The sequence below is a fragment of the Xiphophorus maculatus genome, chromosome 23 (assembly GCF_002775205.1).
Source record: "Xiphophorus maculatus strain JP 163 A chromosome 23, X_maculatus-5.0-male, whole genome shotgun sequence".
Classification (NCBI taxonomy): domain Eukaryota; kingdom Metazoa; phylum Chordata; class Actinopteri; order Cyprinodontiformes; family Poeciliidae; genus Xiphophorus; species Xiphophorus maculatus.
Genome location: NC_036465.1, coordinates 13512623 through 13539075, shown reverse-complemented (window position 1 = coordinate 13539075; position 26453 = coordinate 13512623). Strand labels below are relative to the sequence as shown.

At 38.7% G+C, this 26453-nt stretch overlaps 1 protein-coding gene across 2 annotated transcripts; it reads right to left on the bottom strand.

Moving 5' to 3' along the window:
• Positions 1 to 1035: 1035 nt before the first annotated feature.
• Positions 1036 to 24490, bottom strand: vegfb (vascular endothelial growth factor B). Of its 2 annotated transcripts, XM_023328703.1 has the most exons (10): positions 23519 to 24490; positions 23124 to 23418; positions 14411 to 14462; positions 14124 to 14320; positions 13970 to 14043; positions 13847 to 13882; positions 10584 to 10667; positions 8508 to 8645; positions 8093 to 8311; positions 1036 to 6784 (listed from the first exon to the last, which is right to left on the bottom strand). In XM_023328703.1, exons 2-10 carry the CDS (start codon positions 23199 to 23201, stop codon positions 6763 to 6765), a joined length of 900 nt encoding a protein of 299 aa, XP_023184471.1. In that variant the 5' UTR covers positions 23202 to 23418; positions 23519 to 24490; the 3' UTR covers positions 1036 to 6762. The 2 variants fall into 2 exon arrangements, with proteins under 2 accessions (XP_023184471.1, XP_005806609.2); XM_005806552.2 differs by having other exon boundaries at positions 23124 to 24490.
• Positions 24491 to 26453: the final 1963 nt, after the last annotated feature.

The window sequence follows — 26453 nt, the reverse complement described above, 5'->3', positions numbered from 1 at the left end:
TTGCATGTTGGTACTTTAATGATTTATCTGATGATGCTTTAGGTCTTTGAGGTTGAAAGGTCTCCATACCATCACCCTAATCTTTACCTCCCTTCACACATTCTCTATCAGATTCAGTTCAGGACTCTGGATGCGCCGCACCAAAACCTTAAATCAGTCAGAAAGAAACATTCCCATAAAATAAAAAGACTCATTTAAAGCTGGGAATCCCAGCCTGAGGTCTTTCTGCATGGAGTTTGAACGTGTTGGTTCTCTGCAGGTAATCCGGTTCCTCCCGCAGTTCGTTGGTCTCTTTACAATCCTCCTAGGTGTGTGTGCCTGATTGCTTGTCTTATGTTTTTTGTTGCCCTGTGTTGCACTGCCAACCTTTCCAGGGTTTAACCTTGCTCTTACAGACCAGCCTTAGACTCCAGGCGACCCTGCACAGAGAAGCGACAACAAATGGAAGGATGGATAGACCTAAATCTATCAAGAATGTGAATAATTTTGGCCTTATCTTAAAATAAACAAGAGGCAGTTTGAATTTTTTTTTTACACAATGTTGAACATATGTTATTTCACCAGATCATTAATTTATAGTAAAATGCTTACAAGGTCTAAGCAAGCAGCAGGAGAACAAATGTTGACTAGTTCTGCTGCACAGAGACAATATGAACACAGGAGAAAAAAAAATAGTTCTGTTAGATTAATATTGGACATTGTTCCCACGGTGGCACAAGTAAACCGACTCAGATGCATATTAAGGATAATAAAACTCAAATCTGAGGCCTCACATGAATCTGAGTAAATAAATAGTGAGGGCTTGCACACGTTTGTACTTCTGACTCAGCAGCACAGACGAGAGGAGGCGCAGCAACAATATTATGTCTCACAACACTGCGTCACAGCGCATACGCACTTTCTCTCAGTGTCCAACTCCCAGGGTGGCAGCATAATGAAAAGCATCTGTTTACCTTTCATTACGGTCCAACGAGAGATTAAAAAACTAAAGAAACAAAGGAACAGAGGAGGTGGAAGCAGGAAGAGAACCAGAGCTCATATGAAAAATAAGACATTTCCTTTAATAACATCTGTAACATCATGGTTGTATTCTGGTATAATTCTGGATATATTCGAGGACGCAGAGTACACTTTTAATGAGGACAATGAACCAATTAACTTACAAGTTAATACAACATAAACCTGCATCATTTTCTACAAAGACATCATAAAAGGGCACAAATGGTGTAGCAGCAAAGAAAGAGTGTTGCTTTCTTGTCTCTACATAGGCTACAGCAGTACAAAGTATTTGCAGAGTAGAGATTTGTTGTAATGGACAGCTAAAATGAAGTTACAGATATGTCTCTAAAGTATCCACTATGTCATACACAGTATGGATATGACAGGTTATAGGATGTTACAGAGTTCAGTAGGGGGTAACTAGAGTTTATTCAGACACTGGAAGCTGGAGAGAGTTACCTTAACAGTACACAGCACACTGATGTTGGACGTTCACACAGGAGAAGGACATCTAAGAGATACAAACATGTCCACACTGTATATCTGCATGAAGAGGCAGGACAGATAAATCCAGATGATTGCAGAATAAAAGTTTCCTGACAAACTGATCAGATTTCATGCATTAAAACAGAACGCTTGGTGAAAATGTGCATGACACACAATATACAAAGTGCAAAAGTATTAATACACCTTGAACGCTTTGATATTTTGTGAAGAAATGCATTGCAGCTCCAAGCTAAAATTTGTTGTATTGAGATTTTATGCGACACTCCAACACAAAGTCCTACATAATTGTAAAGTGAAAGGTAAATGATACACATCACCTACTAAGAGATGGCAGTCTATCTAAACACACAGGGGCAGCAAGGAGAGGATTACAACTCCTGGCAAAAAATCCCCAGAAAGCACAGCCAGAAATACAATGGGATGGGTTAGATAAAAATAGATTTGTGTTAGGATGGCCAAGTCAAAGTCTAGACATATCCATTTGAGACTATGTGGCAAAATTTGAAAATAAACAAATTCAGACCAAAGGAGACAAGCAGCTGAGACTGCTATTGTATACTTTCCCTTCCACTTTGTAATTATGTGCTAGTTAGTGTTTTGTATCTGTCAATGAAAAAAAGTATATATACAAATAAACTATATTGAAGCTTGTGTGGTTATTGTGGCCAAATGTGAAAAAGTCTAAAGGTTGTAAATACTTTTGTACATCACAAGTGAATGTGTGATTTCGTTTCTGTTGGTCCTCAAAATAGATTTTATTTCTTGTTTTATCATGAATTGATCTTACAATATGTGCTCTGCAATCTCCATCACAAGTACAATCTGTACTGCGGTCCAAATACTCACAGGTTTCCCTCTAACATTTGTTTGCTTATTTAAATATTCCCTAATCTTAAAACACAAAGTGTTAAATGCTTATGCAAATTATTAATGTCCAAACAGGAAAGACTGCAAGTGATATCACAAAAAAAACTCCCTTCCCAAGAGTTAAACAAGAGGATTGATACCATAATCCATGTATATTCTGTGTATATGTGTTTTGGTTCATGAACTGGGTGGTTGGGTTTAGCATTAAGATAAAGAAACAGGGCTAAACTAGCCTGGCTCTACCCAAAAGTAACCTAATCTGCCTAACTGAGACCTTTAACCTCTTCCACCTCGGAGGTCCGAGCACCAGGACCATCTGTTAAAATTGAGGGAAAAAAAGTCAGGTTGATGATGCTGCAGCTAATAAGAGGAAAATATATGCAGAGTTTCTTTTGCAGAAAGAGCTTAAAAGGAGGTTTAAGCTTTTAAGCTTTCTCAGACTCATCATTATGAGGTCGTTATTTACGCTGATGAAGCAGAAGTAGAAAAATCCCACTCTGGCCTGGTGATGGGAACAAGGAGAGTTTTCTGAACTGTTTCAAGTGTCTCTTCACCACGGACCCCAAGGTTAGTCACTATGGCCTAAGGCTCAGTAGGTCATATCGACAATTATTTAGGGACTTTTCAGGTGAAAATTTAAAAATAACGAACTCGAGGGTTTAAAGCTCATTTTATGTGATCCTGTATCTAAAACGTGAAGAGTCTCGGATAGTAGTTATTTCCTCGTGTTTATCAGTTTTATTCTAAGAGAAAAAGAGAAAAAAAAGACTTGTATCAACCATCCCGTGTAACTTTCCCCTAAGTGATCCTAAATACAGATGCATCTCAGTAAATAAGAAAATCCAGTACTTCATTTATTTCTGTAGTTCAATAAAAAAGAGCAAAATTCAAATATTACATGAATTCACAGGAGTGATTTCAAATATTTTGTTCTTGTTAATTTTGATGGTTATGGCTTACTGCTAATAAAAACCCAAATTTTTGTTTCAGAGAATATCAAAATATCACATAAGGCCAAAAAAAAAGTTTTTATGAGATATTATGTTATGAATTGCTGACTTGAGAGGCATATGCTGACATGCTCCACAAAAACGATACGTCTCAAAAGGCAATTGCAAAATATGTTGGTGATTAACAGAGCTGCGTCCAAACATATCAATGGAAAGTTTAGTGAAAGGAAGAAACGTAGTTGGAGTGAGTGTACAAACAGCATCATAAATAAAGCATCATTACACAAGTTGACCTTATAAGTGTTGTTTCTAGATGTTTTTGTAAGTGTAACAAATGAAGGGTATGTTTGAAGTGAATGCAGTAGGTGTTCCTTCCATACATATATTAAATCAAGCTTGTGTTTGTATATGAAACAAACAACTTTTCAGACTCTGCTTTCTTTGTCAAGTGAGACTCAAGCTATATGTGTAAAGTTACAAGGATGCCTCCGAAATGAAAGAACAGGCCCATTCTGACAGGCTCTGATCCGGCGATATGACAAAATAATGGAAAGTTGAGTGGAAGGACAAAGTTTGGTAGATAAAAGTGCACAAGCGATAGGGATAGTGTATTTTATTTGAATATGAAGGTCCCAACGTTTGTGGGAAGAGTGGAGCGGCACAAAATCCTTGTTGCTTGATGCCCAGAGTGAAGTTTGTACAGCAGATGACATGGTGGGCCAACACCATGTCATCTGCTGGTGTTGGTCCACTCTATTTTATCAAGTCTAAGTCAAAGCAACCAATCAGCGGGAAGTTTTAGAAAACTTCATGCTCTAAAACCAACCAAGTACTGAGTCCACATACTGTACAGTCCATAAAGTTAGAATTTACTGAGAGAAAAACACTGACACCCTCCATAAGAAGGGTAAGTCACAAAAGATAATTGTAAGATAAGCTGCCAGTTAACAGAGCTGTATTCCATGATGGAAAGCTTAGTGAAAGGAAAAAATGTGTTTGGATACTGCACTCTGAGCTATCAGCTTCTTCAGCAATGACATTTTGTGGGTTTATAGAGAACTAGTAATGGAGTTCTCTATTAAATATCCTTTTTCAACACATTAAGCCATAATAACCCACAATTATCACTATTAACAGGAAAAAATATTTTAATTTTATCACTCTGTGCGTAATAAATCTATATAATACATATTTTTCCATTCTTGAGTTGAATTACTGAAATAAATCACCTTTTAAAATACATTCTAATTCACTGGGATGCACCTGTAAAGCCACAATTGGACAGTGAAAATATTGAGGTTAAACAAAGCACTGGGAAAACTTCCCCTCTGTCCCCAGAGGACCAGTTCAGCCTCTTCCTTTAAAACAATAATAATCCATCTCTTCACCAGAGACTCTCCTTATTGCCAAATGCATCATTAACTCATTCAACGCAGAGGAAGTAACAATAATGCTCTAATACGCTGTCATTGCTATGCCATATATACATTATATATTTAATAGAGAGGTAGTGATTGAAGCATTGATTGACAGCAATAAACACTGAACAATGAGCATGGAAATAAAAAAACATAATCTCATCTGAGGAGAGTATAAATACAAAGCTTATCACAGCAGCCACCGAAACAAAGTTCTGCTGCTTCAGTGCCGACACATAAATAATTCACACTGTGGATGGTAGCTTGTTTCTGGGTGACTATTCTTCAATCAGCGGGACTGTATGAACACTGAGCCATGAATCACGGCGTTTCCAAGCTATTGTTGAGCAGTTTTCTAACCCCAAGCCCTAATACGTCACGGCTAAAATGTTCTCAGTCAAATTTGGCACAGCAGACAAACTCTGAATGGGAGTTGAAGGGGAAAAAACGGACTTTAAACTCTCTGACCTGCCACTTCTTCAGCTCCACACACCAACTGACTGACAAGCTGCTTGAAAAGTAATTCTTTGTTCCCCAACTCTGCAGCCGAGCAGTCATAAAGTAACACTGAGTAAAACCGTGAGATTCAGCCTGAATATAAACAAGTTATGCTCTGGGTGAGAAACACTCCCTGCATCCGGGCTCTAACATGCAACAACAATAGCTATGTTTTCCTTTCACTGCACCGGGGACAGCTATTTGCTTGGTTTCTGTGTGCTGCACACAACACCACCCCACTGATTGTTTGAATTACACTTTGTAAATCTATAGAGTCTCCCATTTGTGACTCGTGTGAGCCCTCTCTGTTTAAATTCAATACATTTGGGCATCGAATCAGCAGGCCACCCAGCGTGAGTCGTTATGCAGGCGGATTAAAGATGAACACAAGCAAAACAAAGACACTTCCCGCAATATATACTCTCCATTACCTCTGCAATCAACCTGGGACAATTATAATAAAATATAAAAGAGTGGCATGTTATAAAATACTCTATATATGCTTACTTTGCAGTAAAATTGCAGAGAAACTGACATATATTTGCACAAATGGCTTATGGCTACTAGCATTCATTTCACATTGCATGTATGTGTGCAGATATGGATGCATGTGTGCCGCAGCAGCATCAATGTCTGCATTTAGCCTGACGTCTGTGTTCCTGGTATTATAAGTGTGAATGTTTGTGTGAGTGAAGCGGTGGAGAGCCGCCAGGCCTCATTATTGTCATTCTCCTCACTGCCGAAAAGAGAGGCAAAGAGAGGCAAAGCGGCTCCTTTCAATTGAGGAGCTGAAGAGAGACGAACACAAAGGGCTCAAAATTAAACAAATGCCGGAAAGAGGCTTGGAGAGCCAGCCCGTGGTCATACGCTTTGAGTGAGAGTGAACGGTTGCAGGGATAACCCATCTGTGTCTTTCAGTGAGCAGACCACACAGATACCACCCGTCCCAACATTCATCCTCTCTATTAGGTCCAGAGACACCGGGGTGCCAGCTCATGAACATGCCCCATATCCTTCTGGTGCGTCTCAAAGTACATATGTCCACCGATAACACGCTGCTGCTTCTCAAATCCTCTTGATTTAAACCTGTGTGCAGTTTTCCTTCCACCGAAACATCAACATGAAGGACACTTTGGCCCAGCCAGTCTGGTCTCTTGTGCAGTTAAATTGCAATCCAGTCTCCAACAAAAAACACGACTTAGCACAGAGAGTCCTAGTGCCTTCATCCTTCACTCAAGTGACACAAAATGTGCACAAACACACACACACACACACACACACCCTTACACGAAGCTCTGCCACAGAAGCGACGAGGTGGAAAATATGCTTGCACACATACAGATCTACAGCACATTTAGGGTGTAATGATACACGAGTACAGGTTCTAGTGTGTGCTTCTACTAATACATCCTTCTGGTTGATACTGGACGCCCGACCATCTGCACTGTCCATTGCACAGATGCTTAGAGCAGGTGATGGAGCTAAAGATATTTGGTGGGATATGAAGCAAGTGGCTGGACGGATCAAGTCCTTGTCGCTTCACACCTGAAACAACAAACAACAGAGAGGAAGGTGTTAGCATTAAAGGTGTTTTGATTGATCCTGGACAATGGAAATTCACTTAACAAGCTTATTAAATATCTCCATTTGGGATTAAAGGAAGACTCTAGATGATTGCATTTACAGTGCCTTGCAAATCTATTCAAACCCTTTGAATCTTTTCATGTTGCAACTTTGCATTTTCTGTGACAGACTGAAACAAAGTAGTAAATATTTGTACAATGAAAGGAAACTGATGAAGGGTTTTCATACATTTTTGCACATAAAAATAAACAATATTTTATTGTCCAAGCAATTCCAAAACTAGGACAACTATGGAAGTTCAGAAAAACAACAAGCAGGAGAAAGAGAGCATTAGTCAGAAAGCAGCTAAAGGCCCATGGAAATGCTAGAGTAGCTGCACAGACCCACAGTTATCAGTTATTAGTCATAAACGTCACACATCTGGCCTTTCTAGAAGTGTAGAAAGAAGAAAGCAGTTGTTTAAAAGGCAGCATCAGGACGTCCTGTTTCCAGTTAAACACGAGTCAGGAGGGGAATTTAACAAACACGAAGAAGAACGGCTCTGGTTAGACGAGACCCAATTTAAAACTTATGTCCCACCTATAAACTGGTACGTAAATCAAAAACTATAAGAATCAGTCTTTCACTTCTTTTAATGTTTACATTCAATGTTTTCTGCTCTTTGGTGGATTTGGTGAAGCACTTTGCTCACTTCAGTTGCTTTAAATGTACTGTATAAATAACATAATACCCCATTGAATATATATATATCCAGAGAAACTATAGAAGGACTTAGACCACATGTGCCAAACTCCAGCCCTTGAGGGCCTTTCAGATGTGTCTCTGCTTCAGAAAGCCTGAATCCAATAACTAGACCTTTAGCAGGAAACTAAAACTGTGCTGAGGAGGTATTTCATCCATTTGGTTCAGGTGTGTTGGACCAGGGACACATTTAAAAGTTGCAGGACTCTCAAAGACTGAAGTTTCACATTCCTGGTTTATTTTAAAACATATTCATGTGTTACATGAACACAGTCAAAGTCCAGATCTAAGTTCTACTTGATAACTGCTGTCCAGTCTGACTAAACTTGAATATTATTGCAAGGAAGAGTGGACAATATTTCAGTCTGTAGATGTCACACCTTTCTGACTTTATTGTAAATACATTTGGAAACCATGGATCATTTCCCTTCAACTTTCCTATTAATCACTCTATTAATGTATCTCTGATCCTGTATAACCATATGAGTATTTTTGCTGTCCAGATTTGTGCCATTCATATGAACTGACTTGCAATGACGAGAGTTGAGAGTCTGGCCTTTTCGACTGCAGTTCTTGGCTTTGAGGATGCATCTGCACTGACACGACGTTTCATCCAGGGCCCACTTCCTTCCTCTGCAGGGGCGGCACCGAGGTGTCGGGGACGGAGGCAGAGAGGAGCTTAGGGTGGTGGGACGAAGAGATGGAGGAGGTGGGGGCATGGAAGGAAGAATCACAGGAGCATGGGTTCTGGAAAAAGCAGAAATAATACACTAGACTCATAGACAGTTGTTTTTTGTCATGCAGCTTTCTAAATTTCAGCCTAATCAGAGTATTGTTTCCATTGCTGGATTGACTTAGAATTAGAATTAATTTTAATTAATCAAAAGTAGCACATTGGTGGTGTGAATAATTGTATTTTAAATCAAAAATAATGAATGCCTACCTCATGGAGAGCTCCTTCATCTGAGAACTGTACATGCGGCACCGAGGCTTCAGTGAGGAGGAAGGAGGAGGTAGAGCGGTGGGAGGAGGAGGTGGAGGAGGAGAAAAGGTGGAGGGAGGAATCAGAGGAGCATGGGTTCTGGATGAAAAAGAGATGCAAAAACCACAATGGTTAGACTCATAGTTAATAGAAATAAAGAGGAATCCCAGAGTGCTACAGTAATCCTAAGCAATAACCAACATTTGCATACAATATGTACTGTATATAACATGTACATAAGTATGTAGTTGATAAAATACAATGCAGCACTAGTCAATATTATGCATGAAATGTAATATAATGTGACACATTTTGCTATGTTAAAAATCTGGTACAGTGTGATAAAAATGATGGAGTGTATGATGTGAATATGTATGATTATTATGTTATTTTATACACAACATGAAATGCTGCTACACATTACGATACAGTTTGTTATGATAAAATATAAGAATATGAGAAGATGTGATATGATCAATGAGATGTCGTAAATTATGAATTTATTATGAGCTGTGATTTAAAGCAAAATATTATGATACAAAACAGTATAAGATACAACATAAAAATATGATCAATGACGTGGGAGGAGGGATACTGTATAATAAAATGTAAACATTTGCAGCATTATAATGAGTTATATGATGACATACAGTAGATTAGATAATGACATATTATTTCATAACAGGACAGGAAGACAACTCTTTCCCCCGTGGATCAGCAGCCATAGGGGAAAAGAGAATAGCTAAACCTTTAAAAAATAAACATAGATTTCACAGTTTTGTCCGTTCACTCTTGTTACCTTTCCTGGCATTTGGACAAAAACTGTACTTCCAACTGATGTCAGATTTGTATGACAAGCTGACCGCTTTATTTTACCATCACAGGTCAATCTTTGACAAGAATAAATTGACTCCATTTAAGAATCGTAAATGAACACAGACTGGACTGCAGAGCTTGCTGGCCAGGAACAAAAATGTGTGACAAATCTGTAAAGTAATTACTGGGATATTTTAGTCTAGATAATAGTGATGTACTTTCTAAAAATGAAACGCAGGGCTTGTTTGAACATGCACAATGTCTGTCTGAGACAAACCCCCACAATGTAGTGAGTGGGAGATGTGTGACTAATGTGAGATAATGTTTCTTTAGAGGCTGACAAACTAGCTCCTCTGTCTGTCCGTCTGTCTCTCTGTTTGTTACCATGGCTATGATCACCTTGTTGCCTTTCTGTTCTTATGGTTACACCTCTAGATGCCCTGATCTTTTTTGCTCTCCAAAGTCTAAGTCTGAGAAAGTTGCCTGCGTCAGTCGGTCCATTAACTGGAGCTGGTTCTGCCTCAGTCGTCCCCGGGAGGCCGGCGGCTTTAATGAACTTACTTAATGAGGCAGAGAGGACCCATCTTTGTTCGCATCCCGGTGACCACGCCTGCCGCTGGCATGGACAGAAGAAGTGGCATTTGGGAGCAGATTACACAGATTTCACCCCTGCCAAAGTGTGAATAAAGCCTTTGCTGAGTGATGGATGGGTGCTGGGGGACATCACACCCAAACGGAGCCACCTCTGGCCCCAAGGGTCCGGAAATGACTGACAATAAAGTGAAGGGGAAGCAGATGAAAAAAACTACAAAGGAAAGGAGCGCTAAATCTTTTACCCTTCAGGAGTTAATAGTGATTATATTCCCAAACTGTATTGGGAATTATATAACAGTATGTCTCACAGCTCCAGACAGGACATATTGGCCAACTACTGGCTAAATACTGAGTTGATAACCATGACTAAGGAGTTTATCCGTGGATTATGGCGATGTGTGCGTGTGTGTGTGTGTGTGTGTGAGTGAGACCTTGACTGTTGCTGTGGCTGTAAAACAAATTGTCCTTCAGTAAAAGCGTAGCCCAGATAACCCAGTTTTCTCTAATCGAAACGCTCTCACTAAGCCTGAGAGCATCCAGAAAACCCAGACTGCTTTAAGAAAAAAACAGGGTTAAGCTTCAAACTGAGCTAAAATGTGTAAAGAGCGCAAAGAATGCTGAACGTACACAGATCGGATGGATCCAGTTTTCCTCTGCCTGGACTTCCTCCCCTCTTTTTTCCTCTCTTTTCCTGCTGGCTTCAAATGGAGCCTGAGAACAGACAACATGCACTTTGTTAAGACTTTACATCTAATGATAAAAAACTGATCATTAGTTATTTAAAAAATTGCTAAAACAATAAGTTTGAGGTTTATAGAAACTTCCTTGTTAGAATACAATGAGAATTCCCACCAAATTCATTACATGACAAAAATAAAGGCTTTTCTCCAGCCTTATTTAGTTGTAAAAATAATTTTTTGCATCATCATAATTTATTATGCCATAAAACAACTGACCAGAAAAATCCACAAGTAAAAGGAAAGAATTGTGGCATTTCTTTCTCTTGGGCCCCAATAATCAGCTGGTTTTGGTCAGGTTGAGTTTTAGACAAATATTGGGAAAAAGTTTTAATATTAACAGCAATGAGATGTGACTGTGGCAAAGCACAAGTGGGCATCATTTTCTGCAGGATATTTAAATCTAAGATTTTGAACCAAGGGAATGTTGTAACTCGACACACAAATAAAAACAGAAGTTCTCTAATGTTCTGCAAGAACACCTGGGATTTAACATTATTATCCCCCTCATTCTATGCTCTCATCAAACACAAACGACTTGTTGACTGTTTTTACAAGCTGTGCTACTGCTAGACGCTGTGCTAGTTAAAGTTAAGCCTCGGTAATGCTGGTTGTAAAGCTGCTTCTACGTAGTGCTGTTTACTGGTGACCTACCAAGATGGTGCTTTCCCATTTTGGCCATCTTCTTAAATTCTGGCTTGTCAGCACAACCTCTGGGTCTTAACTCGTGTTTCTGTCTTTCCTTGTTAACCTTTATCCAGACATGAGGACAGTGCTAACCAGCTTTGATCTGACATTATAAACAGCCCCTCCTGCTACTGTTGTTGTTTTTGGAGCTCTAATTTACTATTATGGATGCGTGACTGTGTCTGGGACAGAGCACATGGAAGGGGAGATAAAATCATCACTATGGTGACAACAGGATGCGGGCCGTCCCAGAGGGAGACGGGACGTTTAAAGAGAGTCAGACAGATGCTAACTCCCTAATGAACACTCACTATCACTCAAAAACATATTTTAAATAAGCACAAAAGTGTTTGCACACAGCCAAAAACAAAGTATTTCGTAGCTCAGACACTACGTTATGCTGTTGATCTGTAATTAAAACATTAAATATGGCCAGGATGAATGCACACACATAGGTTGGAATCCCTTATCTATGTCCACGCCCAAACAGGAAGCAGGAGGACATAAACATTATGGATGCAATTATGTGACTTTGAGGCTGGACCTGGCAGTGTGAGGCGCACAAACAAACAGACCCAGCAGAAATTTTCCTTTTGCAGAGTTCACAGGAAGAGCATGATTTACCATCTCTGAGTTTATTTACAGCAAATAGAGTTTAATGAGTAATAAAATTATCTGAAATCAACTCCTGAATACCTCAAAACCTCAGATTAGTTAAAAATAAACAGGAAGTTGCATGATAATAAAACATAATGGTGAAGCAGTCCTGTCAGAACCCATTTATGTAACGATTGCATCCCTGCACTAAATCCACCTTGCAACAAGCATTGGGTATTAAAGCCACTTTACAGCTGGCTGCTGAAAGGCTCCCTGGGGAGGATTTCCACCTCTGGTAGTGTTGCAAATTTATTAGAGGCCAATGAACACAGAAATGATGCGATACAAGCTGTTGGCCTACAGGTCTGCACCTGTGGACCAGCTTTACTAATCCGCAGGTACAAGCAGAAAACTATAGCAAAAAAAGGTTGGTATTTCCTTTATGACTTTGAAGCTTTTACCAAACTGAAAGTAAAAATTACCAGATTAAAAAAAAGAAAAAGTCTGCATATTGAAACTAAGGTACAAACTTTTACAACGTATAAGAGTGACGTCAACACCAACAAGATGTAAGAGTTAAAGTTACAGCCGAGTGCAGCTAAAAAACTGTAGATGATTAATTCATCATCAGCAGTTGGGGCCAAATGTTTGGGCGGGTTTGCTGCTCTGGAGCACAAAACATCAGCAAGAACCTTCAAGAAGTTGCTTTTGAGGCTCATCAATGTGAGAAGAGTCTAGTAGCAGCCAATCTGTGCAGAAGAGAACATCCCAGAAAATCCAACCCAGGGTCAGACCATTAAACATTCAAAGAAATTGCTAAAAAAAAAATCCCAAAAATCAACAATGTAAGTCCAGCAGGACTAAGTTAAAATGTTAGATGTTAAAGTCCATGAGTATGGCTTGTTTATAACAATTTCCAGGAGAAACTCTTTCCAGATCATTTAGATCTTCACAGCTGGATGAACCACCACTTCTGGATCTGTTTTCTTTATGTGGATCAGATGTTGAGTCATGTTGCACACGGCCATGTTTGGAAAAGCAAACACAACAAACCAACATGTCTAACACGATGGACATGATCTCTGGCTGCAGGACATGGGCACCTTGTAGTCACTGAGATAATCATGAACTCATCTGCATGCCAAAGTAATTTCAAATGTGACTCTTTCCATCCAACAATCTTGGGTCAAATCGGGTGAATGATCCAAGACACGACAGCAAATCTTCAACAGAACAGCATAAATAGAAAGCAGCCAAGATGTTGCAATGGCCCAGTCAAAGTCCAGAGGAGGTGGAACCTTAAGTGAGCTCTGCGTGAGCGAATGTGCACAAACCGTAATGAACTGAAGCAATTTCATAAAGAAGACTGGGACAAAACTTCTTCAAAATAGTTGTGAAAACAACAAGAGAGCATTCATTACCCTTGTTTAAAGGGAATTTTACACAGCTAGTGATCCTTTAAAAATTAAGAGCTTGATTTACTTAAAGTATTTGTTTAAAGGTTTGTTACTTTTTAAAGTAACAAACCTTACGCTCACGCGTCTTTCAAGAAACAGTTGAGTGATACTGATCACAGGTAAATTTGTGCTTTTCTTTATAAATTTACCAGTTTTTCCCAGACAGACATTAATATTATTTTGAAAAAAAAAAACTAGCCATGTGCTGAAAAATTGGAACAAGCAGCTGACAAGTTAAATTTCTTTTGAGCTCAAACTGTTGTACTTGATAAGTGAAATAGACAACACAAACACCAGGTTTCCTCATCCTTTCACAGATTTTATGATTCGTCATCTGTAAAATTAGTAAGGTTTTCTCTTTATAAGATCGTAACATATCATTAAATATAAAATGAGACCAGAGCGGTGTTACCTGGTAGTGGGTGTTGGCTGGAACTGTTCCTTTAACCTGTGGGCAGACATAGAAAGGAGAGCAGTGGGGTCAGTGAACAGCAGGTACTCCATGAATCTCCAGACAGATGACTGTTTTTATTACCTGCACTCGCACTGGCTGTGCTCTACAAAGGGCAGCTCGATGAGCTCGTGTTTCATGAAGGACGTTCTCATCAGCTGCACACAGAGCCGAGAAGAAAAATCATTTCACACTTATCATCTAACCAAAACACAGAGAGGTGTGTGTGTGTGTGTACCTCCATGGTGAGGGTGTGTGTTAGCGAAGGCACACACTCCAAGGCCTCATCGGCGCAGCAGCCACCACATCGCTTCACAGACACACAGGACGGGACGAAGAGGTGATGGATCTCCCCCGGCAACTCCCGCCAAACCTCCACCAGAGTGTCGCGAGGCTCGCAGCCGCTGCGGGAATACACCTCCAACCACCGTCGCACTGACAGACACACAAAACATGTTCCCGGTTATGATTTCACACCTTCAACTCCCTGCATGGAGATTCTCTGATGGATATTTTTGGGCATACCTTCCCGACCTTCCCTGGATCTGGGGGAGTCTGCCGGCCGCCAGTGAGCGAGCTGGAGAGACAGTAAAGATGGTGAACGTGAAGCTCAAATGTTTGCTTTGACTCAGTTATAATTAAAGTTGAGCTCAAACTTCATGCTCTTGTATGAAGACATAGTTTGGTATTAAATTCAAGTTTTTTAGAGGTAAATTAAATGAAAGCCTTCTGCAAACCTCTGCATGTGGAGGAAGATATGCAATGAGCAACATTTTGCAGGAGTTTTAGGGTAGAAAGCAAAGCATTAACTTACTTATGAAAGTGCTGATAATATTTTAAAAACCTCTCATTACTTAATATTCCGAAACGCAGAAAACACAATATATGTGATGTCTGAAATAAGAGTAAAAATCTAAAACAAAAAATTCTCTGGTTATTCTTGCATTTAAAAAATAGTAAGTTAGTAATCCTAATTGACCTGAAACAAGACAAAGTTAGTCTGATTTAAAAACAGACAGTGAGAAAAGTGGTTTTATTTTTTAGAATCTATAGGAATATCTATACTAAATGCTGGGGATATTGTAATATGTACATTTTATGTATGTGAACACTGTACTTATGATCTTCAAAACACAAAAGAGTGAATAAAATTAATAAATGTGTGTTAAACATCTCACATTTTACTCCTAAAACACATAAAAGACAAAACTACATTAAAGACAAATAGATAAAGCAAAACATTAAACACAAAGATAACAAAAATAAAAGAAATTTCAACATAAAATTTTGTTCTGAAAGTCTATGTTGCATATTAAATATTAACATCACATATTCAGCATTTACTGTGCATAAAGGGCTAAATAAAAAAAATACACAAATGGTTAAAAATACATATGGATTGAGACACTATACATTGTCTGCTGTGTATATCAGCTTTATCCTGGCAGGATTGCTGGGGGGGGGATTTGGGAGCGGTCCGCGCTGGACAGGTTGCTAGTCCATTACAGGGACACACAGAACAAGTGACTTTGAACACTCAGTCAGGGGTACACACATTTAAGAGAGACCAGTTAGAGACTGGAGAGAGAACCCACAGATGCACAGGGAGAACATACAAACTGCATGCAGAACGGCCCCAGGCCAGGATTCAAACCCAGAATCTTATAATTTCAAGGTGACTATGCTACCAATTGTGCCATTGTGTAATCTGAAGTGCATAAAAGATCAAATAAAAAAAAGAGTTACTTTTTTATCAATTAAATGAAGGTTTTTAAAAATTCCCAAATAATACAACAGTTAATTAAACCATAATTTTGGAGCCTCAGTGTTTTTCTTTCTGTATCAGATTTAAAACCACGGCATGTCATTTGATGTTACTAATCCACTAATCCATATTTATTTCTGGAGTAAAGCATTAAATAGCTGCAGCCGTCCTAGTTTTATTGTCTCCAACCTCCGCTTTGACATTGTTGCGAAACCTGGCTGGAGCAAATCCAAAGATCAAAGTGTCTCTTGTTAATGAACACCACAATATTTCACACCTGGGATCAGAACATGACAGGCTCAATAAATCCTGGTTCATAGATAAGAGGAACAAATAATAATAAAAAGACCTGGAAACCTCTGAACTTTGATACTGAGAGTAACAGCAGGTGCAACAGCTAATTTAAACATCAAGGTACATTTTTGGCAGCACATTATACAACACACTTTCTGCACAGATGAGGTCTGCTGGTTTACTTGAAGTGAAAATGGCTGTGACCATGATCAAATTTCTGCTTCGTGATGTTGTAGAAGAGCAGGCTGCTCCATATTTGAACCTGTTGCACCTGCTACCTTTGCCCTCAAGCCCACAGCTGGATAAAAAAACACAAACTTCTACAAAGGTGCACAGAGGAAATGTCAATAGGTGAATTATACAAGATAAATTCAATTTGTCTCACTGTGACTGGTCTGCTGTGCATGCTATATATTATTTTGCTGTGTCAAATAGTGTTCTAATTTCCCACAGATGTCTAAACAACTTAAAGATGCAAACATCCTTTCTACATATTCTTGATCTTACTCAACACTTTTATTGTCAAGGGTGAAAATAAAATACTATTGAACCAAAAAGGACCCAATTCTTTTTGATGCAGAAGTATGTTGTAAGTTATGGAGGACTGGGTTGGTTGATCTATTTCGTGTTGAAATAAATGTAGTCTTAATTTAAAACGATGACTTCAGAATATCAGAAAACAGAACCAAAATCAGTAAGTTGTTGAAGTTCACAACTTACTGATGCACCATCATGCTGGCAGAGATAATTTTTGTTTAAACTGTGCTGAGAAGTGCTTTTTTGGTATTACCAAAGGAATAAAAATAACTTCAGATAGTAAGACCAGCTAAAAAAAAGTTGTTACTTAATGAAGTTTCTACCAGAGTGAAATGAACCAGAAGTTTTTAAGTGGCAGCCATAACCAAAGTCGATAAGATTTGTTTATATATATAAAATCTACAATTCAGTTTTCCCGAATTTCTCCTTACATCCTTTGTTGCACATATGAAGCCAAAGCAAGCTAAAGGCACAAGAAAAGACAAAATAAGAAAATCTTTTCCCAATTTGCATTATGGGTGCATTAAAAATGTTTTCAGATGTTTTTCCTAAGAGCAGAGTGATTTCTGTTAATTTTCTTTAATTATGTTCCGCATTGTTAATGATATTCTGTTTGTCCACAGCCATATGAATGATGAGCTTGATGAATGAACAGCTTGTCCACTCAGGGCTTCATAGATTGGTGACCTTTTATAACATGATGTGACAGACTTGTTACCAATTAAGCTAATTAGTTGTGAGATGTTCTCTTAGCTCCAGCCTTGTTGGCAGGACACATCCTGGCACAGTTCCTGTCGTTTGCTTTCAAAAATCACAGCTTACTTTCAAATATGTTGTTGACCTCAAATTTAAGAGTATACGTCCATTGTTTAAGTTCGAATTCATCGTGTCTTGTTACAGATCTTGTTTGAAGGCAACATTGAGTCCAAAACACATTTATAAAGGTCACATGTTGTTTTTATACACAGTATGCATATTATTTTATTGCTCGACAGTGAGCAATTATTTGGACAGTGAAAAATCCTACAATTTCTCCAGACTAGTAAACACATCATAAAATAAACAGCCAATTTGCTCTTTGCAAGCTGTAGAAAAAAAACATCTATATTATTATGTTGAGCTTTTAACCTTCTTTAAAATCTTTCAGCCAAATAGAGGGCAGGCTAGGAAATACACAGAGAGGAAATACACTTATAATGCTAATTATTTTCAAAGTTTTAATTATACTATTTCATAAAATAGTAAAATCTGATCTTGCTGTAAAGCTGCATCAAAGCATCTATTCAAATACTCACAGATACAAATCTTCAGCTCCTTGTGTGAATAATTAATGTTGGCTCACAGCAGGATAGCTTACTTTGTTCAGAAAATGAATGAATAATTTATGAAAAATCATAGGTCTAACAGTAAATCTTTTTTGCACAAATATTTCCAGTGACACAACTGATGTTTATTTTATGCAGAGCTATTGTGGATAGAATAAAAATAAATCATTTTGTCTTAAATGAAGCAGGTTTGTGTATTTGTTTGAAATACAAATTGAAATTGTTAAAATATTAGGAAGCAGTAATTTGTCTTATAAAAGATGTATACTGTATACAGCTGAGTTTTATTTCCACAGGTATCTTTATCTAATGACCTGGATAATATCACCTTTATTAGGCTGGTGAAAAAAAGAAATGACATCTTGGAGCAGATGTTTTATAACTCTCTTCTTATATGATTTGGCTGATTTCTTTTCATTTTTCATGATGTCACGAAAGGAAGCAGCATGTTTGAGGTGCTGACTTAAAATACATCCACAGACTTGTCTTTCTTTATCTCAGGTGTTGTGAATTAACCAATCAGAAGCTTGCAAAACTGTGACATCATCGTCAGGGCTTTGTATAAAAGGGCAGTATGATTTGTTTTCCAGGCACATAGTGCCATTTTATAGCACAATCAAGTAACTACATTAATTTAAGTTGTCATAAAATGCAATATATATCAAGTATAAATTAAAATAAAGTTTACTTTGTAATTTAATGCTTTGAACTGGACCTATGTCGCTTTTAAAAGTCCTGCTCTTTCTGAAGCTCCACTTTCAGGAAGTCATAACAACATCACTCCTCTATTAAACCTTTAACAAAGTTTTCACCAGTGTTTCACTGAGAAATAGCTCATATAATGAGCACCACCCAGAAAACCACCCAGGTGATTTTCACAGCTGAATGGTCGCCACTGGAGATTAAATGATTTCTCAAACACGAATGAAAGAATCAAGGCAGCACTCCATGTATGTTTTTGATTAGGAAATAACATTATAACATGATGTAAAGCTCAAAACAGCCGATATTACATGATACTGGCCCTTGAAAGACAAAATAGCTCCAGTGTATTTCTCTTTGATTTTTCTGGTATCTAACAACAGAAAAGGTTTAGTCTAATCTAAAGTCCAGATAAAAAAATAAAACGGCTGACCTGGAGAAAAATGTGAATGATCCATTTCCACCATCAGATTCTACTATCACAGCATGTCACAACATTTCACATGCTATTTTTAAAGAGTGTTATGCCCAGCAGTGTTATCTGAGTGTTAAAGTGATACCCAGTATATTTACTTTCATTAGTGGAGCATTACAATTTTCACACATTAAAATTGATCAGATATTTGGCTTTGGGTATGTTTCAAATGTAATGAGAACTATGGAAAAAGGTTTAAAGAAAAATAACTTTTCAACATTTCACATGTACAGTATAATGTATAATATTCTGCATGACAATATAATTTATGCAATATAATTGATCCAGCATTTTTACAACTATAAACAACCTAAATACATTTTCTTCCTGTGGAAGCAGAAAGAGTGAAAATAGACTTTACAGCTCAGAGTTAGTCTCTGTGTGCATGAAGACCAAGGCCACTTGTAAGGGAATGTAGACTTTGTCCAGTTGCCCCAGTTGTCCAGTTGAGAGTGGAGCACCTCCCTCAAAGTGCTCCACCCCCTGTTAACGCTCTCTCTCACACACATGTTTGACTCTTATTGATTCAACAGCAGTAAGTTAAGCTGCAACTGAGGCCATTTTGTGGCCGGTCTGAGCTAAACTATGTTTCTTCTCTATTTTTGAGACAACGTCTCAGATTAACTCCTTTGGCAGCCATATCTGCCTTTCCCTCTCATACACACACACACTCACACACACACGCACCCATTAAATATGAGTGCCAGCCCAGAGCCATCTGCACTGGCAGCGCTATCTGTCAACAGTCTAACCAGTCTAACTCCCAGCCACTCCCTAGGCCCACTGTACAGATGGGGCTGTGTGTGTGTTGAAAGGAGGAGACGAGACACCAGCGAGGAGAAGGATGACCCCCTTTTACAAATAAGCTGTCGGGGAGGCAGACGGCACAAAAGCAGAATGTCTCGGGGTGTGAAGGTGAAGAGGCTTTCTGGTGTTTCATGTAGTGTCTGGGATGATGAATGACTATAAGCTCCAGTATTATAGCGACAGGGTGCTGCTGCACTGCCTGTCCCTGATTCCAGCCTCCTGACATTAAAGCAGAACGTGCAAATTTGTCCTGCCGAATAAGCCCATAAATCACACCAAGGACCATGTTAGTACAGTCAATATGTGTTTATTATGAGCTATAACTTTCTGTCTAAATCATAGAAGTAAAAAAGACAACAATAGTACTTTTATGTGTAATGTGTGCTAAATTTAAAAACAGATTAACAAATAAAATAACTTAATCCTTTGTTGTTTCTGGAAGTATTTTTAATGAACTGTTTAAATTGATATCTTAACAGACTTCTTTTTTTTAACTTTTATAGGACTCACTAAAGCTGCTACTTGTTGTTTTTCAGACTATAAGAGGGTTTTGGTGGGGTTCTGGCAAAGCTCATCCACAACTTTTAGAGCCAGACACAGACTTAGCTGTTCACTGTGTTCCTATGAAACACTAAACAGATAGTGTAATCTTTCCATCTAACGCCCAAATGAAGACAAAACATACATTTAAATTTTACATGTAAACCTTGTTTTTTTATTGTAATGCTTAACAATTACTTAAAGGTGTGAACGAGTTTTTTTCTGCGCCACAATGTTTAAAAAGGTAAAACATTAAATTTTTCACATTTTATGAAAAAGGATCGAAGAACAACACCAACAAGTGCCAGAGAGGGGATTTTCCATAACCTGGCAACTTATTAACTGTCCTTATGATTGGTTCAAACCTGATCCAGCAAGAACTGGAAGGCTGAAGTTTTTACAGCAACATATAGTGTCACAAGTTCTTACACCACCTGCAGTCAGATGTCACTAAATCATTAAACATACTTGGTAAACAAACAGCATTATGAAGATCATGTAACACAGCACATGGGTGACACATGAGATTGTGGAGAAGTTTAAAGCAGGCTCAGGTTATGGAGGAATATCCCAAACTTTGAACAACTCAATCCATAATTTGAAAACAATATATCAGGAATATGTAGCATCAGTGGGTGTAATACCACAAACGCTGATGTGAAGTTACAAAACTGTTAAAATAATATATCCAAGAGAGTTCAAACATTGCATGGCACCAGCCTGTATCTCACTGTTGTTGATATCCACATCTCACACTGCCCAAGATCCTCAAGGCGACAGTGTTGGAAGCGTCAATGCTAAAGAAAAGATTATTTTATTCTAAGTGATATAATGGCAGCATGTATACTATTTCACAATTGCATGACTTTTTATTGGTCTTCCCTGGAGAATGGAAGACTTTGTAAGATGTGGCTGTCAGCCTAGTTGATCAGAGCAAGGAGTATAAATCAGAGAAGCATCCAAGGAGACCAAGATAAACTCTGAAGGAGCTGCAGATATCCATTGCTCAGGCAGATGAATCTATCTACAGGATACCTATTAGTCAGGCACTCCACAAATCTGCGCTCTATGGAAGACAGACAAGAAGAGAACCATGTAATGTTCTGCTTAAAGTTCACCACAAGCCATGTAGGGGACATAGTAAACATGCTGACAAAGATTCTCTGGTCAGATGAAACCAAAATTTTACTTTATAGCCTAGTCTGGATTATTGAAATTCTTTATATATCCCTAAATGCTGCAGCTTTTAGGTAGTACAAAGGAGCATGAGTCTATAACTCCAGTCTTAAAATCTGTTCATTGGCTTTCTGTTTGTCTTCGTACTGATTTTAAAATTTTACTGCTCACTTTTAAAGTTTTAAATGGACGAGACCCATCTGATCTTCTTAACATCCACACACCTTTGAGAGAACTCTGGTCAACCAGCCAGTTTCACCTTGATGTTTCAGGGTCAAAGCTAAAATGTAAAGATGATTGAGCGTTCATCGCTCACCTCTACCTGTCCATACTGCTAAGACTCCACAATCATTAAATGTCTGCTAAAAACTCATCTCTTTTCTCCGGCCTTTGACAGATTATGTATGAGGTGTTTAATAGTTAGTCGCTTAGTTTTAAAATATTACCTCTGTGTTTTGTTCATTTTTCTTACTGTTTTTATTCTATCGGATCTGACTGTGAAGCTCTTTGGTCAGCTGATATACTTGCTCCAGTCCTCATGGGCTGAAGTACTGCCAGTTTTAGATGTGTCTCTGCTCCAACACAGCTGATTCGAATGGTCCAACTACCTTCTCAGAGTGTCATTAAGTTCTGCAGAGGTCTGTTAATTAACTATCATTTGAGTCAGGTGTGTTGAACCAGGGAAAGAACTAAAACATGCATGTCACTGGCCTTGAGAACACCACTGTATTAAAAAAAAATCACAGGTACTAATGAGTGGTTTTAATCAGTACTTTTTTATGTGTTCAAATGGTCCAGTCAAAGTCCACACCTAACTGAGAATCTGTGCCAACACTTTGTCCTTCAGTCTGGATGAGTTGGGAATTATTTTACAAAGAATAACAGGAAAAATATTATAGTCCCTCTAAAATACCTGCAGATGTAATTTTTTTTAAATGTGTTTTAGGCCACACTTTAAAGATTTTTATTTTTAAAATATTTTAACCCCTTTTATAGCAATATGCCTCAAACCAACACACCATCAGATGTCTTATTTACACCCCTAATGCCGGTTGATGCATATTGAACACATACTAATTATATTTAAGAGCATTTTGTCGCCATATAGTGGCCGCAGTGAATTCTGCCAATCTTGGCTCATTTGTATGCTAAGTAACTAAATTTACACCTATAGCGTGTGTTTTATACAAATTAATAACCCCACTTAATTTATAGCCTGATAGCAAAAACACAATTAATTTTTATATATACTTATATGTATTTTTTTAACCACCTCACATATGCACTACTTCCTGTTGGTCTCATAAAATCCTAATAAAATGCACTGATGTCTGCGACCAAGTCCAGGAGCTTTGAGCACCTTGTTAAGACTGACGTATAATGAGACTCACATAGCGTCTCTGGGCATAAATGACTGCTGATTAACTCCCCTACAACATCCTGAAGGTCTGTGTTTGTTAGTCACATGACCTGAGGTGACAGGTGTCATTGACCTAGGGGATAACTTCTACAAAAGCAACAAAGAAAACCTTAGCCCCGCAAAATGAGGCTCCATGTATAATTATCACCCCGCACTTGCACTAACCCCAGGGGTCAGATGAAACATATAAAACATACCTTGGCATGGAAGGTCGGTATTCTGGTGAGCAGCAGGAACTGAAACATTCCTAAAATAACTTGAAGCATAATCCCCATCGTGCAGGAGTCAAAAGGCGCACCTTAAAAAGTATTTTTGGTCCAATCCAAAATAAAGAAGAAGAAAGAAAGACTGAGTAGGTGGCTTGTGTTGGTTTTCTTCGCCGGTTACAGACGCAGATGTCCCGCTTTCATTCTCCAGTCTCCCTTCCTTGAAAGCGCTCCCAGGGTGGCATCATCAATGCTGGAATATCAACTTTGCTTTCTTGCATTTGGGCTTAAATTAGAGCAGAAACATACCCAGTATCAGTTTCCAGACTAAAGTAAGTTCAGCACAGACGGAGTGTGCCTCTCTGTGTGTGTTTTTAATGTATAACCTTGGGAGCACAGCAGCAGATTCGGGCCTTTGTCTTGAAAAATGAATGAACTTTAAATTAAAGCCCGTTTCTTTAATCAGTCCCGTTTGGCTCTGATCCCTTGAAGCCAGTGATGATGTGGGGGGTTCCAGCCGGCGTGGCGTGACGGAAGGATTATACAGATTCCCGCTGAAACGTGGAGCGATCAGAAAATCCTGGCGTGTCTATAAGGAACACACACACAAAAAAAACTGCATCATCCAGGAATAGGACGTTTTATCCGGTGAAGATCCGCCGTGCTGAGGAACGGCGCTGCATATTCCTCTCCTCTTACTCGGTCACGCTTTCACTACACTGTCGCTCCAAATTAAAATGTGACGTCTCCTCTCCAGGCGCATCTCTCCGCTGTTTTCTTTCTTTAAAATTACCTCCTTATAAATAACCCCTATAATCCCGAACCTCCTCTGACATGGAAGTGCATCTGCGGCTGAGGCAGCGCAGCAGCAGCAGGGCAGTCCGCACACACAGAGACACAAACGGAGCCAGAAAGAGCCGCGGAAAGGTGCAGCACTCTACATTTGTTATTGTGATCGCTTTCCTCGCTTCCTTTGCCCTTGAGACGCACGCAGCGTAATCATTGCGCCGCCAACTTTCTTCCGAACGGGACAGGCGCACTGGATACAGGTGCAGCGTCTCTATTGGTCCCAGAGTGAGGGATCAGGGGGCCTAGGGGGGCCCCCACTATGCAAGAAGGGGAGCGTGGCGGTGCTTGCCTCTGAGGACACGGGGGTCATGCCTCTGGAGGATTCCTTTAAAATTCAGTTAGCCTGAGGGGCTATAAACCAGCACATGTTGAGCCTCATATGGTCAGATTTAGGGGAATTGTATATTGAGAAAGCTGAAAAACGAACTCAAGAGATTTATACTCTTATAATTGTACGTTATCATCAGCTTTTTTGACTAAATAAAATATCACAAATTAAAATACTGACTTTTTAAATATATTTCTTCCAATCAGCACAAGTTCAAGATCATGTAGGGAACCTAGGATGATTTTTTTAGGGGTGACACACTTTCAGTTAAACCAGGGGTGTCAAACTCCAGTCCTCAAGGGCCGGTGTCCTTTTTAGATGTGCCTCGGCTGCACCACACCTGAATAGAATAATTAGGTCATTAAGACTCTGGAGAACTGATCTACACAAGGAGGAGGTAATTAAACCATTTCATTCCAGTGTTTTGTACCTGTGGCACATCTAAAAACTGCAGGACAGCGGCCCTTGAGGACTGGAGTTTGACACCTGTGAGTTAAACCCACAAAAACATATCACTTCAAAATGACCATCACATCGCTTTACTTTAGTGAAGTAGGAAATAAGTTTGTTTGTCTGATTTCCACTTCCATTTGTTGTGCATATTTTTTTTTAAGTTTTGTATTCTTTTAAATGTAATATTCACACATAGGAATACACAACATAACAGCATTAACATGAATGGTATCAGTTTAATAAGTAAATCTGGGCCGATATTAGTAGCAGGTGTAATTTATATCTTGTTGCTGTTTGTGTTCAGGGGGTTGGCCATGTCGGGTTTGTTTGGGGATGTGACACTGATGCAACGCAGGACAGTGGGATGTTTACCTGAAGAGGGAAGCAATGTTAGTGGTGTGGTTATTTTCTCATGGTATCGAAAGGGAATGGAAATGTATATTAGTAAATGTCTGGTTTCGGGCATAGTAGTAATGATAATGTTCATGCTGCCCAAAAGTTCTGCATTGGTGCGTCCTTTTCCATAAAAATCTGAATTTAAAAGCACAATGGGACAGTTACATCACAACAATAAATGTTTTCCAGTTTTGCTTGGATACATTTATATGGCTGTACTTGTAACTTAAAGGATAAAACATGAGTTTGATTAATCACAATATTAATCTTGGTCCATTTTTTAAATATTGTAGTAGATTAAAGTCATAATTTAGCTTTTTTAAAAGTTGGTCCATTCCTCAAGTTTTAACTGCTGCAAAATATGCAAATAAGACTGTATGAGGGTTAATGGTGGATGTGGGGAATTTTAAAAGGAGGGCCACAGCCCCCACTTCACCCTGCACTGATGGCGCTACTGTTTAATAAACAGGCTCATTTAACAAATGTAATTACACACCCATTAGTAGCCCTGTTTGAATGGTGTGGTTGTTCCACAGGATAGAGATAAATACAGCACAATCATGAAATAGTTTATTTTTAAAATTTTTGCTAGAGCTATTCGTTTCTCGTTTATGTACTTTTCTTATGGATTAATCTGAGTTGTTAGCTACAATTTGTTATAAAGTAGCTGTGTAATGACATTTAAGGCTCTACTACTAATTGGTCTCTTTTGTGCCCCATTAATGTAGTCACTATGAATACATTGCCAAGGTGTAATTACGATTGTAGAATCACTCATTTTAATAATAAAAAATCTTTACTTTTGTAAGCATTAATGCGATTCTGGATTGATGGAAAATGTAACTTGTTTTAAATTAGTTTTAAGAGACTTTTGTTAATCCTTGTTACTAGAAAACCTTAAATGAGGCCACTTGTTAACTTTGATGATTATTCTTTAATACAAAGACTTTTTTTTAAATTGCCACTTTACTTTCTATTGTCTGTCGAACAAAAACGGCTGGAGTATTATTCTGGGGTTTGACTGGCAGTTTTCTCTGCATCTCATTAAACTAAACATGAAAGTCAATTAAAACTTTATTCATAGCTGCAGCAGCTCCTTTCCCATGAGCCATGTCTTTCAGTCCTATATCAGAGTTTGTGTGTGTGTGTGTGTGTGTAGGCAAGCTGACACCACAATCTCAGTCATTATGGTGTGTTTGGGTTATGCTGGCACACTCACACGCCACATGAGGGTGAGGGTGTCTGCGAGCGATGCGGGGACGCACTGTGTTATCTCCCGCTGATGTCTGAGGGCG

Coding starts and splice junctions, on each gene's coding strand:
- vegfb (XM_005806552.2), bottom strand. CDS start 23,201: ATGGGGATTATGCTTCAAGTTATTTTAGGAATGTTTCAGTTCCTGCTG. Junction 8,646..10,583: donor ACTGGATCCATCCGATCTGT/GTACGTTCAGCA, acceptor TTTTTCATCCAG/AACCCATGCTCCTCTGATTC. Junction 8,312..8,507: donor ATGAAGGAGCTCTCCATGAG/GTAGGCATTCAT, acceptor TGCTTTTTCCAG/AACCCATGCTCCTGTGATTC.